This window comes from Capricornis sumatraensis, chromosome 1 (assembly GCF_032405125.1).
Source record: "Capricornis sumatraensis isolate serow.1 chromosome 1, serow.2, whole genome shotgun sequence".
Taxonomy (NCBI): domain Eukaryota; kingdom Metazoa; phylum Chordata; class Mammalia; order Artiodactyla; family Bovidae; genus Capricornis; species Capricornis sumatraensis.
The window spans coordinates 5,475,260-5,494,136 of NC_091069.1; the positions used below are offsets into that span (position 1 = coordinate 5,475,260).

At 55.3% G+C, this 18,877-nt stretch overlaps 1 protein-coding gene across 1 annotated transcript; it reads right to left on the minus strand.

Moving 5' to 3' along the window:
• Positions 1–94: 94 nt before the first annotated feature.
• Positions 95–14,368, minus strand: PLPP7 (phospholipid phosphatase 7 (inactive)). The gene is made up of 2 exons (XM_068983399.1): positions 13,888–14,368; positions 95–990 (listed from the first exon to the last, which is right to left on the minus strand). The coding sequence occupies exons 1-2, from the start codon at positions 14,336–14,338 to the stop codon at positions 626–628; spliced, it is 816 nt and encodes a 271-aa protein (XP_068839500.1). The 5' UTR covers positions 14,339–14,368; the 3' UTR covers positions 95–625.
• Positions 14,369–18,877: the final 4,509 nt, after the last annotated feature.

An 18,877-nucleotide genomic window follows, 5' to 3' on the forward strand; every position in this document is an offset into this window, starting at 1 on the left:
GTTTAGGAAACATGGATTAAACAAGGTGACAAGAAGCTTTTCTGCAGGACTTGTCAGAGCCTTTATGACAGTCCCGCCCCCCGTGGATGTCCAGTGTGTATGCAGCATTTCCCAAATTTGTTTGACCACAAGACCATTTTTCTTCCCAAGGCATCTTGCAGGCAGGTGTCCAATGGGGCGCCTTTTGGGAAGCACTGCCCTAAGTAAGCTGTCGGTGACCGTTAATGGGGATGGCACCTGTGTTGGGCGGAGGGCTGTGGGTATTTCATCAGGCATCGTGCTGCGGTGAGGTGGGCACAGCCAGGAACTCAACAGTCGTGGTGATGAAAGGACAAGACAAGACTTGGCCCCCCGCGTGGTTCTGGCCTGGTACCCTCCAGAGCAGAAGCCCAGCAGGGCTGTCCCCACAGCTGGGCCCCAGCTCGTCTACAGAGGGACTCAGAGTCTGATTAAGGGGGCAGGGGGCGCCCAGCACAGTGGGAGGGACGGGATGGTCACTGGCAGTCCCACCTGATGTCACCAGCCTCCAACCAAGATGGGGGTGAGGGGACGAGCTGGGGCGGCCCGGTTCCCCCTGGCCTGCCAGCCCCGTGTCCTCCGATGGGCCACCCCGTGGACAGGCGGCTCACCAGGCAGAGATGAGCATCTGGCAGGTGTTGGAGGACATCCACACCAACTCGACCAGGCGGAACTGGAAGTAGCCAATGGCGAAGCCGGAGAGGACGTCGGTGATGTGGTGGCGGCCGATCATGACCCGCGACAGCCCCACGCACAGGGCCCAGAGCACCAGCAGGACGCGCAGTGGCACAGCCAGCACCAGGTGACTCAGGAAGAACTTGGACACCATGGCCGCGCGGCTGGCGTGCCCAGCGGGAAAGGCGTACACGTCCATGGTGAGGTGGTCCAGGAGGCTGGGGCTCGACTCAAACGGTCCGCGCCGCTTGATGAGCTTCTGCACGCCGGCCACCGTCATGATGTCCAGGAGCAGGGCTGCAGGCAGGAGAGGGCGTTAGCGCCACCCTGCCCCCTCCCACCCTACCCCCTCCTCCCTTGGGCCACTCGGACCTCCCAGCAAGGTTCCCACCTCGGGGCCGTCGCATGTGGCTGTTTCCTCTCCCTGGAGCACACTCCCCTGGGATATGGCGGTGGCAGTTTAGTCCCTAAGTCGTGTCTGACACTTGCCACCCCACGGGCTGTAGCCCCGCCAGGCCCCTCTGTCCGGGGGATTCTCCAGGCAAGCATACCGGGGTGGATTGCCGTGCCCTCCTCCAGGGGATCTTCCCGACCCAGGGATCAAACCCACATCTCTGCATCTCCTGCATTGGCAGGTGGATTCTTTCCCACTGAGCCACTAGCGAAGCCCTCCCTGGGGTGTTCGGACAGGTAAAGGTGCTGAATGAGAGAGCGGTGACAGGGGTCTCGTGGGCCACTGTGGGCACCTTGGAGAATCTCATCCCGACCAAAGGGGCCCTGGGCTGCTGGTTTTCCCCTAAGAACTTCACTGAAGTCCCCTCCAGTCCCAAGAACAGGGTGTCACCATACCCATCTTTTCTATGTCGAAGTGAGATCCATGCATACAATTGTTTCCCTGGTGGCTCGGACTTTAAAGAATCCCCTTGCAGTGCAGGAGACCTGGGTTCAGTTCCTGGCTTGGGAAGATGCCCTGGAGGAGGAAGTGGCAACCCACTCCAGTATTTTTGCCTGGAGAATCCCATGGACAGAAGAGCTTGGTGGGCTACCACGAAGAGTTGGACACGACTGAGCAACTAACACTGTGAATGCAATTAACCATTTTTAAGGGTGCAGTTCAGCAGCTTCTAGTGGAGTCACAGCGTTGGGCAAACACCCACCTCTTGAGAGTTCCAAAACGTTTTCATCACCCAAAAGGAAACCCAGTCCCCATTAAGCCATCAGTCCCCATCCGCCTCCCCCAGCCCCTGGCAACCCCTGATTTGCCTTCGGCTCTGTGGATTTGCCTGTCCCCTACATTTCATATGAATGGAGTCATACAATGTGAGACCTTTCGGGTCTGGCTTCTTTCCCGGACTGTAACGTTTTTGAGGCCCATCCATGTTGCAGCAGGCATCAAAACTTCCACTCCTTTTTTATGGCTGCCTATTATTCCACTGTCTGGACCTGCCACAGTTTTTTTTAATCCATTCATCTGTTGGTGGCATCTGGGTGGCCTGCCCCTTTTGGCTGTGGTGAATAATGCTGCTATGAACATTTGTGGATGAGGACTGTTTGAGAACCTGTTTGCAGTTCTTCGGGGGCACGTTCTTACGGGTGGAATTGCACCATCCTGCAGTGAAGTGAAAGTCACTCAGTCATGTCTGACTCTTTGTGACCCCACAGACTGTACAGTCTGTGGAATTCTCCAGGCCAGAATACTGGAGTAGGTAGCCGTTCCCTTCTCCAGGGGATCTTCCCAACCCGGGGATCGAACCCAGGTCTCCTGCATTGCAGGCAGATTCTTTACCAGCTGAGCCACCAGGGAAGCCCGCCAATCATGCAGTAACGATGTGGAACTTCCTGAGAAGCCACCAAACTGTTTCCCAAGGCAGCGGAGCCCTGTTGCCCTCCCTTTACAGGGACGAGAGGAGCCCTGGATGCTGCCTTTCCCCTCCCTCTGACTTCCGCTCTGTGCTCCTCACCGCGCTTCCCCCCTGGGCAGTAAGCAGCTCCTCGTCAGCTCTCACTCCCTCCCTCACATCATCCCTTCGTGGAGGTGGGGCCAAGCCGTATCTGTTTTGTTCACTGGCTTCTGCCCAGCATCAGACACAGAAGGGCAGGTCTCCACATGTTAGCTGAGTACTGGCTGGAGGCAGAGGGGTGGGCTTTTTCCCATTTGGGGAGCCTGAGGGAGACAGGAATCTCTATCCATTCAGCTCCCACCAGCACCCCGTTGTGTGGCCTTGGAGAGGGTGCCCTGCCTCTCTGGGCCATTAGACGAGGGCCCCAAGCCAAGGCCCCAGTTTCACCCAGGCAGCCAAGGTGGGGGCTCACAAGAGTCCCAGAGACCCAGGTTTGAGCCCCAAACGTGGAGCCTCCTGTGACCTTGGGCAAGTCATCTAACTTCTCTCACCTCTAGGGCAAGATCACAACCACCTGCATCCAGAGATCTGGCGTGGTGCCTGCAGGGTGACTGACTGTCCTGGGTTTGCTTGGGACAGAAAGGTTTGGGGGACATAAGAGGTTCAGGGCTAAAACAGGGATGCCCCAGCAGACCAGACAAGGTGGTGCCCCCAGGGCCTGGCATACAAGGAGGGCCAGAGAAGGGTGGAAGGTTAGTATCAAACGACAGATCAGGGTAGCCTAGTGCTGGAGGCTTTCCTGGAAACTTGGCAGGAGATAACCAAAATGGTTGCCCTGTAATCGTTCTTGTTCAGAAATGGGAAAAAAAAAATCTTTGGGGAAAAAATGACACAATTGATGTTCACTGTAGAAAACTTATAAAACAGGAGACAAAATAAAATTTTAAATCGCCTGTAATTCTGCCACCCAGAGATAGCCACCATCCCAGAACCTTCTCTCCACCTACAGAGCGTTGATTTAATAAAAGCTGTGACGTGCTCCACACACACTGTTCTGTAACCTGCTTTTGAAACTGGCCAGCTGCAGTGTCTGGAGTGTCCCAGGGTATTTATCTGGTGGTCCGTGGGCTGGACTTCCAGGGACCTGGGTACCACTGCGCCCCCTGGGCAGAGCAGGACTCCTCTTTCCCTGCCCTCTGCAGGGTTGCTGCTTGCAGTCTGGGCTCTTCGTTGGGGATTTGAAACCCTGGCCTCCCTGGGACCTGCCCCCTAATTAGCCACAGGGCCAGCTGATGTCTGCCCATCCTGGCCACCCAGGGAGGGGGCAGAAGCAGGAAGTGGTGGATGCAGAGGCTGCTGGTCCATGGCGGGGGAGGAGTCTAACAGGGAGCCCACCTTGTTGCATGCCCCGCCCCCTCCACACCATGTTCCCATGGCAACTTGTTCCCAGGAGCTCAGACCTTCCAGCATGCAGGCTGCTAACCCAGGTTGAGGCTGGGAGCATCTGGAGCCCATGGGACACAGGGGCCACAGTCCCAGCAGGACATAGGGGACCAAAAGGGCAGGTGGAAGTTGAAGGAAGGTGGTGGCATCTGAGCCCTGGGGATCCTGAGCCCAATGGACCAGCGAAGGGACGAGGCCAGGCTGAGAGGAGGCAGCCAGTCCTTTCCAGGCCAGAAAGGCCACTCCCCGACCTCATGACAGGCTGTCGCCACCCGGGGAGGAGGCAGTTCACAGGTAAGGGGTTAAACTTGCAGGTTTCAGAGTCACCGGTGGGGTTCCAGTCCCAGCTCCTCGGCTCAACAAGTGCCTTCACCTGTCAGAGCCTCAGTCTGCCCACCTGTGACAAGGGTTCTCGCAGGATGAGATGAGCTCCTAGTGCCTATGAAGTACTTAGAATAGCCCGGTACGTGCTGGTCCAGGGCACAGCTGCTCTTGTTACTCCAAAGCCCCAGCCTGGCCTGAGCCAGGCTTTCAGACCCTGGAGGCTGGGCGGTATTGAGCAGGTGCACCAGCAAAAGGACTTCCTTCTCTGAGGTCCCATCAGCGTCAAAATGATCTGGTTCCAAGACCCTCAGCACCTGAAGGAAGGTCACAGCACCCTAGGCTGGTGGCTTGGGGGTGGGACTGATGTGGACCAGGATGGGGCCCCTAAACAGAACCATGACGCTGGCCACTAGGAAGATGGGGTGTGTGTGTGTGTGTGTGTGTGTGTGTGTGTGTGAGTCGCTCAGTTGTGTCTGACCCTTTGCAACCCCATGGACTGTAGTCTGCCAGGCTCTTCTGTCCATGGAATTCTTCAGGCAAGAATACTGGAGTGGGCTGCCATTCCCTTCTCCAGGGGATCTTCCCAGCCCAAGGACTGAACCCAGGTCTCCCACATTGCAGGCAGATTCTTTACCGTCTAAGCCATGTGGGCCATCTATCTAATTAGTGACCAAGTTTCTCAGCTGAAAACCAGGACTCAGCAAGTTGGCGAATTCTCGCTGGCATGAATCTGCTTTCCCAGACGAGTGTGAACTGCAGCAGAGGTGCCCAGAGGAAGCCTCTGGGTTCCAGGAGGAAGCAGGGGGAGGGGCAGCATCTGCTTTTCCACGGGCTGCCTGGGACCGGGGAGCTGGGCTCAGGGCTTCAGTCTGATGTAGAGGCTGGAGGCCAGGTGGGTTTCTGCCTTGCTGCCCACCTCCCCTAGGCCAGGTGTCCCAGCTCTCCTCGAGGACTGTCGAGACCAATGGGCAAGGAATCAAGCTAGACCCACACCTTTCAAACTTTTTTAGCAGCAAAACATTTTTTTCCCAATGTAAGACAAAGCTATGATTTTTACAATAGTCGTGTAATCAATGGGATGTGAGAGCTGGATCATAAAGAAGGCTGAGTGCCAGAAAACTGATGCTTTCAAATTGTGGTGCTGAAGGACTCTTAAGAGTCTCTTGGATTGCAAGATCAAACCAGTCAAACCTAAAGGAAATCAACCCTGAATATTCACTGGAAGGACTGATGCTGAAACTGAAGCTACAATACTTTGGCCACCTGAGGCAAAGAGCCAACTCATTGGAAAGGACCCTGATGCTGGGAAAGATTGAGGGTGGGAGGAGAAGGGGGAGACAGGATGAGATGGTTGGATGGCATCACCGACTCAATGGACACGAGTTTGAGCAAACTCTGGGAGATGGTGCAGGACAGGGAACCCTGGCATGCTGCAGTCCAGGGTCGCAAAGAAGCGGACATGAGTTTGAGCAAACTCTGGGAGAAGGTGAAGGACAGGGAAGCCTGGCGTGCTGCAGCCCAGGGTCGCAAAGAGTCCAACATGCCTGAGCGACGGAACAAGAGACTGAGGATATGAACGGATAAGAGAAGTAGCCCCATGGCTGTCACTGGGGCTATTGGAAATGGGGGAGCGTCCCCTGTCCCCTGAGAGGCTTCTGAGGCTGGCTGTGTGCCATGATTTGAAAACCCCACATCTGGGCCTTTGGAAATCTGTTATTTTTGGCTGGCTCTGTCCCTTGAGGCCATAAGGTGAAAACTGCCCCTCTGCCCTGGGCTTTCGGGGCCCTTCATTCATTCACTTGACCTATAGGTCTTGGGTCCCACTGCTTCCTGAGTGTGTTAGGTTAGGGCCAGGCCTGGGGCTGGTGAACCAGGCTGGCAGGGTACCAGACGACTGGGGGCAGGGGGGGTGCAGAGATGGGCAGTAAGTTAGACGGGGGCTTCTCTACAGGTGTGATGAACCCGTGGTCTCCCCCCCTACTCTTGCTGCTGCCGGTTTTGAGGGTTGGGTGTAGACGAGGCTGTGGGGGGTGGCTCCCCAGCAGAGCTGATGGCCCTGGGGCCTCCCCCGCAAGCTCCCACTACTGCACCCCCAGGCTGCCTTCCCCTCCCCCAGCACCGTGGCCAGCCCTCTTGTGACTGATTCTAACACGTCAGCACATACCCTGGTGCCCGGAAATAGAAGCAAATGGCTCCGTCACTCAAGGCTCCGCGAATTCCGCTCACAGGGTATTCTTTCTGGACCGGGAGGGAGGCAGGGCCCCCCGCCCATGAGGACAGGTCTGCTTGGCAGCAAGTTCAGGGGCCAGAACCGCAGCACTGTGTGACCCAGGCTGGTGGCCTAACCTCCCCAGGCCTCCGCTCACTGCCATTAAGTAGGGCAGAGGCTGCACGCCTGGGCTCCAGGATCAGAGGCGGGCCTCAAGGTCAGCTGCTGGTGAACTTCATGACCTTGGCACAGCCCTCCCGCTGAGCTTCCTCCCTTCGTTGATAGAACGGGGGTCGTTCCAGAAGCTACTCTGAAGGCTGCCTGGTCTGCAGGGCTGGGCCCCACCAACAATCTCCACTCCCTGCCCCTCTCACCGGGCGGGTGGCTCAGATGCCTAAATCCCCTTGCAGGAAGCACAACTATTACCCTGATGTGCGGGTGCCTCAGAGGTGGCAAGAACCTGCCTTGGCACTCACTTTCTCTCCCACTCTGGTGAGTGGGGCTGCTGCTGGGGTGATCCCTCCTGGCCCCTCGAGCTTGGCTGCTCCCCCTGAGATGCCCACCATGGGACCAGTTCAGCAGCAGGGCAGGCTGGGGAGGAGGGAGGAAGGGGCAGCTGTGGACCCCGCCAGGAGCAGACAGTGCCTGGGGCTGGGAGGAGGGGTACCCACTCTCGTGGCCTCTGATCTTCCATTCTGCTCCCTCTAGGAACTGGGGAAATAGCCCAGCTGGTGCTCTGGGGTGGTGGTGGTGGTGTAAATTGGTCTAAACTTTCTGAAGGGCTTTGGATTCAGACTCAGAAGTCTCTACGGCAGGCCTCCCTTGACTCAGCCCTTCTCCCTGGGAAATAGGGATGTGCCCCACAATTCATGGTCAAGGATGTCCATTGCAGCATCCTTCGTGATGCTGAAAACCCCGCACCAACCCAATGCCCTTGAGTTGGAGACAGATGGGCCAGACTGCGGCCAAGTCTAGACGACGGAGCGCTCTGGGGCCGCTGCGAATGATGAAGCAGATGTGTATTTATAGCCACAGAAGGACAGCTCTGGGGTTTAAGTGGAAAAGGCCGATGACCACACCGGATTTACAGTAGGATAATGCCGTTTTTGTAAAATTAAGATGTAAATGCGTCTATACGCAGTGAAAAAAGTCTGGAAGGCACCACTCTAAATGTTAACTGTGCTTCTCACTGGGTAGGAGGATGAGGCTCATTTTTGTTGTCTTTCTGTAATTCTGCATTAACATTATTTCCTGACTGTGAAGAGGCATGACCTGTGTGCGTTTTTAAAAAGTTATTTTTACAAAAGGACAAATACTGCACGATTCCACTTTCATGGGGTCCTTAGGACAGGCAGATTCATAGAGAGGGAAGGTAGATTAGAGGATGCCAGGGGCTGGGGAGTTAGTGCTTAATGGGTGCAGAGTTTCAGCTGGGGAAGATGAAAGAAATTCAGGAGATGGGTGGTGGGCATGGCTGTACAACGTAATGCCATTGAGCTGGACACTTAAAAATGGTTAAAATGGCAAATTTTATGTCTTGTGTGTTTTAGGGCATGCGTACGCGCACACAACAGTTATTTTAAAAACCAGTACACTGCTCTAAAATAACAGAGCTCTGGGGAGGTGGGTAGTGAGCAGAGAGGCTGATGGAAGGGAAACCCTGAGAGGAGGCAGAAACACTCCAGGCATTTGGCACTGGGACCTCTGCTCTGTTGGTGTGAGCAGCGTGTGTGTGTGTGTGCAAACTGGGCATCTCTCCTGACCACAGTGGCCCTGCTTTCAGTCAGACACCCTGCCCTGGCCCTCGGTGCCCAGGCTTGGGGGGCTGACACGAGTGTCCCGGTCTGTCCCTAACTCCCCTGGCTGGTATGACTCTAAGCGAGTTCTGGAACTTTGCAGGTTTCCCTAATTCTCACCTGAAGAACCCAGATATTGAAGTGGCTTGATTCATCTCAGAAGACCGCCTGGGCGCAAGGAAAGCAAAATCATGGGTACAGATAGAAGTCTAAGGGCACCAGGCTTGGCTGGGGGACTTGAGTGACACAGAAGGGGGCCCCCCCAGTAGCTCCCCTCCCTACAAGGGGGCCCTGACCCCGTCTGGGGGTGGCCAGAGACCAATGGGAGGGAACTTTTTGCTGAGCTGCACTGAGATGATGAGACGGGAAGGGTGGAAAACGTCCTCTTTCTGCGGAACTGAGCTGGTGTCTCTAGCTGGAGTGCTCCCGACAGTGAGGGTTTGGGATCAGTCTAAATATCCATCAACTAGGGACAGGCTATGCAAGCCTCGGGGAGGGCTTGTCACCTAAGCTGTCCCCCAGAGCAGGGGCTGGGGGAGCTGAAAGAACAGATTATTTGGGGGGTGGGTGAGCAGGGGCTGGGTTGGGGGAGGGGATGCTGTGAGATGCTTGCAGGGAGTTGGCAGGGGAGTGCTGCTAGGCTGAGGGAGTTGATTCTGGTTTCCGAACCCCTCATGGTTGATGCGAAGGGATTCAGGGGGGGCCAGATGGGAGGTACGTGGCCCAGCAGGCCTGAAAGGGTCGTGAGAATGAGGCCAAGCTGGGCAAAACACGGCAGGAGGTCATTTTAGAAGCAAACAGAAACATCCAGAGGCTCATGACCCAAACTGCAGCAGTGGTTATTCCTGGGGAAGGGGCTTAAGGGAGACATTCTTTTTTTTTTTTTTTTTTTTTAACTAAAATTTTTTCTGGCCTCAAGGCATACAGGATCTTAGTTCCCTGACCAGGGATTGAACCTTCACCCCCTGCACTGGAAGCTTGGAGGTTTAACCACTGGACCACCAAGGAATTCCTCCCTTGCTTTGTCATCTGTCCTGGCTTGAATTTTCCTTATCGTAAGGATATATAATGAAAAGGCACTCAATGCCACTTATCACTAAGGAAGCACAAATCAAAACCACCATGAGACACCACTTTTCACACCCATTAAAACAGCTATTATTAAAAAAAAAAAAATGCTGGCCAAGAACACTTGTGGAGAAATTGGAGCTTTTGTGCACAGGTGGCAGGAATGTAAAACAGTTCTTCTGCTGTGGAAAACAGCCTGGGGGGTTCCTCAAAAATTAAACCTGGGGTTACCATCTGTTCTAGCAATTCCATCCTGGGTGTACACCCGAAAGAAGTGAAAGCGTGGGCTTGTACAGATATCTGTACCCTTGCGTTCAGAGAAGCATTATTCAAAATAGCCAGAAGCTAGAAGCAACCCAAGGGTCCACTAACAGATGCTGGATAAGCAAAACATGGTCCCTCCACACCATGGAGCACCATTCAGCCTTAAAGAAGGAGACGCTGACACCTGCTACGGTACGGCTGCACCCTGAGGACAGGGTACTTAGGGAAACAAGACAGACACTGGACAGACGCTGTGCGGCGCCACCGACACGAGGTCCCTAGACGAATCAGATTCACAGAAACAGAAAGTGTGGGTGCTGGGTGCTGCGGGCAGGGGGAGTGGGGAGTTAGTGTTTATGGACATAGCGGCTCAGCTTGGGAAGATCGCCAAGTTCTGGAGATGATGGCGGTGGTTGCCCAGCAGTGAGAATGTGCTGAACGTTCTTGCTGTTTAGTTGCTAAGTCGTCTCTGACTCTGTGGACTGTAGCCCCGCTGGGCTCCTCTGTCCGTGGGATTTCCCAGGCAAGAGTACTGGAGTGGGTTGCCGTTTCCTTCTCCCGGGGATCCTCCCGACCCAGGGACAGAACCCAAGTCCTCTGCACTGGCAGGCAGGTTCTTCACCGCTGAGCCGCCTGGGAAAGCCTGTACTGCATACTGGTGTACACTTAAAAATGGCTGGAACGGTAAGTTCTAGGTTACGTCTATTTTACCACAATAAAAAAATGACATACAAAAAAAGGAATATATAGTTTTCATAATCAGGGACATTTCAGTTAGGATTATTTTATAGATCATGGAAATAAGACATGGAAACCATTTCCTCCTGAAGATGGGCCTGGGGGGAAACCAGGATGGGTCTGGTGAATGGGAATGGCCCAGGTCCCCTACTGCCTGCCTGCTTTGGGGTCATCAAGCCGGGCATTGCAGAGAGAGGACAAAGCGGGGATCAGGTCACGTCACAGGTGCCTAGAGCTTGGAGGGGACCTGGATCGCCCCTGGACCTGGGACTTCTTTTGACGATGGCAATGGTGATGAGGGTGCTAATGTTGATTGCCTTCCACAAGCATTAGCTGGCGTGGGTATGTGCCATGTGTAATTCTTCAGGGAAGTATCCCAGCAACCCACTAGACAGATGAGGAAAATGAGGCTCAGAGAGGCCAAGTTACTTGCCCCAGGTCCCACAGCAGGGCTGGGATGTGCACCCAGGTCCAGCCAACTCTGGAGCCAAGCCCGTGCGAGCTGCTAAGACCCCTTTTGGCTTTGAGGCTTCCAGGTCTGTGCAACACATCATAGCCCTCTGCAAGGGAGGTGGATTTTGGGGAGCAGAAGGGAGGACTTCCTCCCGGCCCAGCTGGGACTCTCCCAGGTCCAGTGGCTGGAGCTCCATTTCCCAAGGCTCTTGAGTTTTACCCTTTGGGGCCGAGGAGAGCCCGGGTCCCAATGGTACAATGGAGGCTCTGCCCCCAGGATTCTGCTGGATCCCTGGTGCTCAGAGTAGGCAGACAGGCCTGGGCTGGGCCCCTTATCCCTCTGGGCCCTGCAGTGCCCACGTCCACCTGCCACCCACTGTGCCTGGTGCTTTGCCAGCTCCTCTTGAGTCCCCACCACAGCCCTGACGCCCCATGTACAGATGAAAAAACTGAGGCTCAGCGACGGGAACTGACTTGACCAGAGTGAGGAAGGGTCAGGGAGAGGACCAGGACAAGTCCATACCAACCTCAGGGCTCCAGGGTTGAAAGCCCCTGCCCCCAGGCCCAGGGTCCCGAAGACTAAGGGACAGACTGCTCTGTGCAGCTTTTCCCTCAAGGGCGGTCTGCCATCCCGGGCAGAAGGCAGTGTGGGCAGCTGCTCTTGGCAGGGCAGGGCAGAGCCGAGGGATCAACCCAGCTTGGTTATTTGCTGCTTTTCTGGGTCCACATCCCCACCGAGAATGCAGGTCCACAGACCACCCTGCCTGCTCTGAGCAGTTTCTCTGGGCCAGGCTCTTTTTTCCTCCATGGTTTTGGTACCTGGATACAGCAGCAAAACTGCTGGTAAAAGGGAGACCTCTCTGCAGGTATCTCCTCAATGTGGACTGGTCTGCCCGACCTGCAGACCAAAAGGGAGAGGGAAGGCAAGGGGTTTGTAGCCTAGAGGACTTGTCTTGGTTCCTGGGTCTACCACTTACAGATATGTGGGGTTGGACAAATCCCTCGACTCCTGTGAGCCTCAGTTAACTCATCTGTGTAGTGGGTATATTAAAATTTACATTATACTATCATTAAAAAGATTTTAACATCATGAAATACAAGACATCCACGGCATAGTACTTGGTATCTAAGTGGAGCTCACTAAATGATGTTTTTAAAAACTGAGAAACAACTATCCTTCTTGTTCAAGAAGGGAGAGTTCTCGAATCCTGCTCTCTGTCCTACAAAACAAACAACTTTGTGTGCACAGAATCTGGTTGCTGGTAAAAGCCAGAAGCCTCGTCCTGACTGGCCAGAGTGGTGTCAGTTCCAGTCCCGGCTCCATCACTAACTAGCCACACGGTTGAGGGCAAAGCGTCTCTGTTTGCCTCAGTTTCTCCCTCTTTAAACAGGGAGAATAGCAGCTTCTCCCTGGGCGTTGTGGTGAGGATGATATGTGATGACGTGGTTTATGAAAAACCAGGCACATAGTAAGTGCTGAATAAATCACCAGCACAGCTTCACCACTTCCAACATCACACACGGACGGACGGTGCGGACGGGTCTAGGGAGCGGGGTTGAGAGAGAGGCTCAAGGACACTTTCCCACGCTCGTCCTTGGACACCAGGCAACCTGACCGCACCCTCCCTTCACAGTTTTCTTGAGTCACTGCTCTGTCTGAGGCTTCAACGGGCACTAGATGGCAAGACCATGGTTCTGCACTGCCCCCCAAAACCCCCCGGCCACCATGCTCTGCCCCTCCATCCCAAGCCCAGGGCTTTCCAAGTGCCCGGAAAGAGCACAGGCCGGGATGTCAGGCAGGACTTGGTGCAAATCTCAAGTTCTGAAGTCTTGGCCAGGTTGCTTTATTTCCAGGAGGCTTAGTTTCCTCATCTGTGAAGTGGGAACGGGAAGAGCAGCAGCCACATTGTGACTGCTTATTTGGGAATAACAGCAAGTAACGCGGATCATTTAGGAACAAGAACAAGAAAACACTGAGGTACCAGACCCGGCATCTCCTGCATAAACGTCTGCTACTTCGCCCTTCCCACATCCCACCAGCAGCACCCACCCCAGATGCTCTGAGACCCGAGCAGGAAGACTCACAGCTACTCTAACTTCTCCTGGATGGCAGTTCTCAGGGGTCCAACCCACATCCCTTCAGTACTGGGGCCCCTTGTCAGTGTTGGCTTAGCCTGAGCCATGCCCCCTCGCCCCCAACTTGTGTCCCAAATGGTGGCTGTGCTGAGAAGGGCCCGGAGGTTAACATGGCCCAGCTTGGAGGGTGGCAGCAGAGGGGCCCGAGCACCTTGGGGATCTGGAGGTGCCCGGAGGGTGGGCCAGATGGGGGCTGGGCATTACCTCCTGGGTAGAGGGGAGGGCCTGCCTTCCACATGGGCCCACGTGGCACCTGGCATGGGGCAGTGCTCGACCGAAAGACACCGGTGGCAAAGACTTTGCAAACAAACCAAAGCTCCCCAGTTCCTCTCCTCCAGCGACTCCCCGAGGGAAGTGGCAGGTAAGCACTCCAGGAGGCCCTGAGTGGGTGGGAGCCCCAGATTGCACCCCCGCACCTGCCAGGGATCCCAGGGGGCTTTCAGGGTCCCTGAGCCAAGCAGGGTGATGGGGGAGGGTGGGCAGCTCCCAACTGCTGCCTGCAAGCAGCCTAGGAACTCAAGGACCTATCCATGGGATGGGAGTGACAAGGGTTAGACATCCCACTCCAGAGCACCCGCCAGACTCCCGGACACATCCCTCAAGGCCTCCGGCACCCCCTCCAAATTGCTTCTGGTCAGCGATGTGCTTTGCCCAGGGCAGAGCTCTTCCTCAGAAGTTCCCGCTGGGGCTCTGCATTCTCAAGGCTCCCACTTTGCAGGGGACTATGGTCTGGACATCCTCAGCTCCCTCTTTCCCCAAGCCGGAGGCTTGCCTGTTTCTGGGGCACCCTTCCTGCTAACCTCATTAGATTGTTCCAGTCAGTTTCTGAGGGGCCCCTCTGGCCCTGGCAGGGGCGGGGTGGGTCCGGCTCCCTCCCAAGGCCTGGCAGGGTGGGTGGCGGACGACGGGCGGGTGCACTCACCCAGAAGCAGGTTCATGAGCACCTCCTGGCCGGCCAGCGTGCTGCTCTTCACCAGGCAGAGGATGGTGCCCCCGATCCAGGGGACGCCGTGGCCTGTGATGCCGATGAGCTTGACCATGGAGCGGGCGCTGGCCCAGGACGCGGCCCGGCCGGCGCACACCCCCAGGCGCTTGGACATGCAGATGTCAATGGCCAGCAGGGAGTTGAAGGCGATGCCCTTGAAGGAGGGGTTCAGCTGCATGCAGTCCTCCTCGGGCAGCTGCTGGGACTGGCGCCGCTCTCGGGCCCCGTCCCCAGGGGCTGGGGGCTGTGTCGAGGGGCCCGAGGCCTTCCTGCCGGAGCTGCGGGGCTCCGGGGTCCCCTTGGGGGGCTGGTTCAGGGACAGGAACTCGGCCCGGTTGAGGACGTTGCTGCGGTCCCGGGCCCGGGCCCGGCTCTGGGAGGCTGGCATGGTTGACGATTGCCTGGCAAGGGCCGGTACCAGCCTGGCCGCGAGGCCCTTCTCCCCCAAGGACGGGAGCGCCGGAGCCGCCCCTGCTCTCTGCCTCCCTGCTGGCTCCTCGGCAGATGTTAAATATAGAGAGCGGGCCTGCACATGGCTGTTTACCTCCGGCTGCCACCGGGCTCCTGGGGAATGTCAGTGCCAGCCGGGCAGCCAATTGAGCCCCCCAGTGCCGGCCAGCGCCAATGGAGCCACCGGGAGGCAGACGCGTCCACAGCTGCGGCCTGGCTGCCTCGGGCCTGGGCTATTTAAATCTCCCAATGGCTCGCTCTGGGGGGACCTGGGGGACTCTGGGAAATGTAGTCCTACAGGTCTGGCCTCGGCTGAGCCCCTAGCCAGAGGCCCAGCGGTGGGCCCCTGACTTACCCCTGCTTTAATCAGCTTCCTTCTGAGCAGCCCAGAGCCCGGGGAGCCAGGCCCACTTGCCCCACTGGCCTGGATGGCTTGGATCTGGTCCCATGGACCAGACAGCAGAGCCCAGGCCAGAGGCTTCTCCGGACACCGGATGGGGTGAATGACGTCACTGACAGCATCATTCTGGGTCTGCTGGGGGCGGGCCTGAGCCCAGCCCCTCCCCTCCGTGCCAGCTTTTCATTAAGCTGGCAGGCTGGGTTTTGACATTTTTCAGTCTTGAATTTGGCTTCAGTGCACGACTGTTCAATCTGTAAGACTTGATTTCCATTCGAGGGAGGGGTAATGAATTGGTTGGTAATGGATCTGCCCCTTGGAGGTGGCCTCCGCTACCTGGAGCTTTGTGGAGGATGGGATCACTGTAGCAGCTTCGGGCAACCTGTAAACATTTTCCGAGCTCCTGGTGCCACACAAGGTGCCTGGCACTGTAGCAAAGGGATCACACCACGTGCATCCCTGTCCCCTGGAGAAAGTATAGTTCAGCAGGTATTAAATGAATGACATGTGTGAATGATTGCAAGCATCACGCGGATATGTTTCAGGATCATAGAACAGGGCCTCAGGCCTGGCCTGGGGGTCATGGGGGGCTTTCCCCCGGAAGGAAGAGCAGGTGAGTGGCCTCGGATAGGGGAGAGCCTTCCTCCTGCCTGCTGTGAGGTCTGGGAGCCCGCGTGGTGGTACATGGACCGAGGGGGCAAGAGAGGCTGCCAACCCAGAGAAGAGCAGGCCAAGAGCAATTTGAGTTGGAGGATTCAGGGTTTGATTCGGGCCTCCCTCACTGTGGAAACCCAATCTGACAGCCCTTTAAGGGCTGACCGGGCCTGGGCTCAAACGGAAGCCGCTGGTTTAGGGCAACCAGCAGAGTTAGAAGCGAATGCCCTGGTGTCATGATTTATTATAGCAGCCAAGGCCTGGGATGAGGACAGGATTCCTTCCAAGCATGGAGCCCCCTCCTGCCCCTGGGAAGCCCCAGGCCCACCCCACAGCCTCTTAGGGAGCGGGTCCACAGACTCCCAAGGACAGGAAGCCGCCTGGATGGGGTGCGTGCTCTCTGGTCGCCTGGGACCAGCCTGGGGGCTCCAGAGTCAGACAGACGGGGGATGACCTGGGGCTCTGCCACCAACTAGCTGTAGGACCTCTAGCAAGTCACTTGGCCTCTCTGGGCTAGTCTTTTTTGTTTTCCCTCTTGTAACACAGGAATACTAGTGTCCACCTTCCAAGGGCTATTGTGAAGTCAGAGAGATGATGTCTCACTGATGTAAAATGCTGAGCAGGGTCCCTGCCATGTAGCGAGCCTTCAAGCCTCCGGGTTAGGAACGGGTCTTTTTTACAAAGGCGGCAAAGACCTCTCTCCCTCTGAGTGACTCTTTCAGAAGCACCCACCTGCCCCCCGAAGTCTGGCCCCTCCTCCATACCTGGCTGGTGAGAAGCCAGACCCCAGGAATCCTTAGTCTGGGGTTCCTTGTGGATTCCTGGCACTTCTCTTCCAGAATGTTCCACTCAGACCACGCAGCCACAGAGGAGGATGTCCCAGGCTGAGTCATATCCCACCTTCCTGGGTGTGGCCATGATGACCTGCGTGGCCCCATCCTGAACCCGGACGGATGCACGTGAAGTCGGGTGCAGAACGCACGGCGAGCGGGCAGTGTACCGTGGTCTCTCTGTGTTCTAGCTTATGACACCGTGTAACCAACCTTCTGGCGAGGTCATGATGTCATGCCCACTTTACAGATGAGGAAGCTGAGGCTCAGTGGGGTGAAACCCAGAAGAGGTGAGGCCCAACTCCCAAGAACTCCCTGGGGCCTCCAGACTCAGATGTTGCAGGCCACAGGGACTGGGATGTGCCCGCTCAGCTTTCCACCAGGGCATTCACCCCACTCTTCCTGGGTGGGGACCATGATCCAGGCTGACCTCGGGAGGGAAGGAGGAGCCCAGCCCAGAGAGGGGCTATTAATATCCAGAGGCCTGTGTCAGCATCTTGGCCTGGCAAGAGCTGCTGGCAGGTTCCCAGGGCTTCAGTGGGCTCCATTCTGGGGAGGGCCATGGAGTCTGACTGGACTTTGGCCCAGGAATGGTGAAAAGTGGGCTTTGGATTGGATCAACCCTGGGTTCAAACCCCAGCTCAGCTTCCTCTAATTTACTGACCACAGATACGTCCTGCCAGCACTCCTGGCCTCTCTTTCTCCCCCAGGGGGCTCACTCAGACAGAGACCTGCCCCTCCATCTGTAAGCTGGGGTGACCCAGTTCACCTTCTCAGGCAACTGAGAAGCAGGCAACATCCCTTTATGAGCTCCTACCACAGGCTACACCATCCCACTTCTGAGCATCTTAGAATTCATTCATCCATCGAACTGATGCTTTCATTGATCTCTTCCTGCTTATAGTTCTGTATAGTTGGGGAGATAGTATATACACCTGTGAAATAACTAGCCAGTTTCCAAAACAATATATTTTTACCAATAGCCTTATTTTTCCTTATCGTCAAATGTTACAGTCTTACAGCAATAAAGTCAATGAATACAGATGATGTAATACAGGTGTAACCCTGGACTGCCTCGGTGGTCCTGCGGTTTAGACTCTGCGCTTCCACTGCAGCGGAACAGGTTCCATCCCTGGTCAGGGAACTCAGAGCCTACACACTGCATGGTGCTGCAAAAAAAAAAAAATGTAACTCTATTGTCTGGGTGCCACAACTGTTAACATGAGAACGGCCAGGTTCCAAAGGAATTCACACTTCTCATTTCCAATTATTGAAATATTTTATGACAACCAAGTATTACTTTAACAATCAGAAAGAATATCTATTAAACTGTATCTATGTATAGCAAATACAGAGATAAACAAATATGCATTTAAAATATGACTGTATTTATATATCCTTTTAACCTCTCCCTTTTCATGTAACAATATAGACCTGGCAATGTCTCCATGACAACCCATCAGTTTTCAACGACTGCTTGGTACTTTGTCATGTGGATGAGCCAAACTTTGTAGAAGCAATTCGCTGTTTTTAGACATGTAGTTGTTTCTACTTTGTGACTATTCAAAACTATTAAGTACTATATGGCATAGCCATCCTTACACACACACCCCTGTGCACTTAGGCAGAATATAAATAAGTGGCTACAGCAGCAAGTACCAGATAAAACGGTGTGTTTGGAAGCAACCCCGTGAGATCTGATGGGTCAACCTAAGCCACCTACCGCAGTGCCCAGACCCAGAAAACCAGGACAAGGTCAGAGACACTTCTAGCCAACATGGCATGTCTAACCACACTCTTCTTGTGTTAGAGCGGAGGAAGAAAAGGCTAGAGTGGTGACATCACCTACGAGGCCACAGAGCTGATCAAGCAAGACCAGAGTTAAGATGTGGGCTGGCTGATCCCTATAACTCTGAGCCAGAAGGCTGTCTTCCTAGCCGTGAGTTTTTCCGTTTCCCACAGTTTTTCTGTTCCCTATCCACTTGGCCTCATTTGTCACTCACTCATTCGCTTACTCTTGGAGCACTTAATTTTTTTGTTTTTTCCTGACTTTGTGGCAGGAGGGATCTTAGTTCCCTGACTAGGGATTGAACCTGTGCCCCCTGCACTGGAACCACAGTGTCTTAACCACTGGCCCACTAGGGAAGCCCCTGGAACACTTTTTGGGGTCTGCTATGTGTCAGGCCCCCCTCCCCACACAAGAGCAATGGGCAGAACAGAGGTGGCCGCATGCCTGCAGACCACCTGGCCTCTCTGAACCATCGCCTCACCTGGCCCTTGGTCCATACAACTTCTCTCTTCTAGGACTGTCCATTACTGAGAGAGGAGTGTGTGGTATGCAATGAAGTGACTCAGGACTCAGCCTAAAGTCCTTGCCCCAACCGCTTGGCTACACGGCCTGTGACTTGAAGGCAGGAGAGGTTTTCTGGCCACATCCTGGGGCCTAGAGCTGCTTATACATCATAGACACTTGCTATTCATTGTCTCTAAATGTTTCAGATAGATCGACTACTACTACTGAGCGTATTTATCAAAAACTTGTACTCAACATCGCTCCTCGGCAGACTCAGAGCTAAACCTGTCTCAACCGTCGCTG

Bases quoted from the DNA above. Each gene is read 5' to 3' on its own strand.
- PLPP7 (XM_068983399.1), bottom strand. From the start codon at position 14,338: ATGCCAGCCTCCCAGAGCCGGGCCCGGGCCCGGGACCGCAGCAACGTC. The intron at 991-13,887 runs GTGAGTGCACCC...TCCTGCCTGCAG, and splicing joins GCTCATGAACCTGCTTCTGG to CCCTGCTCCTGGACATCATG.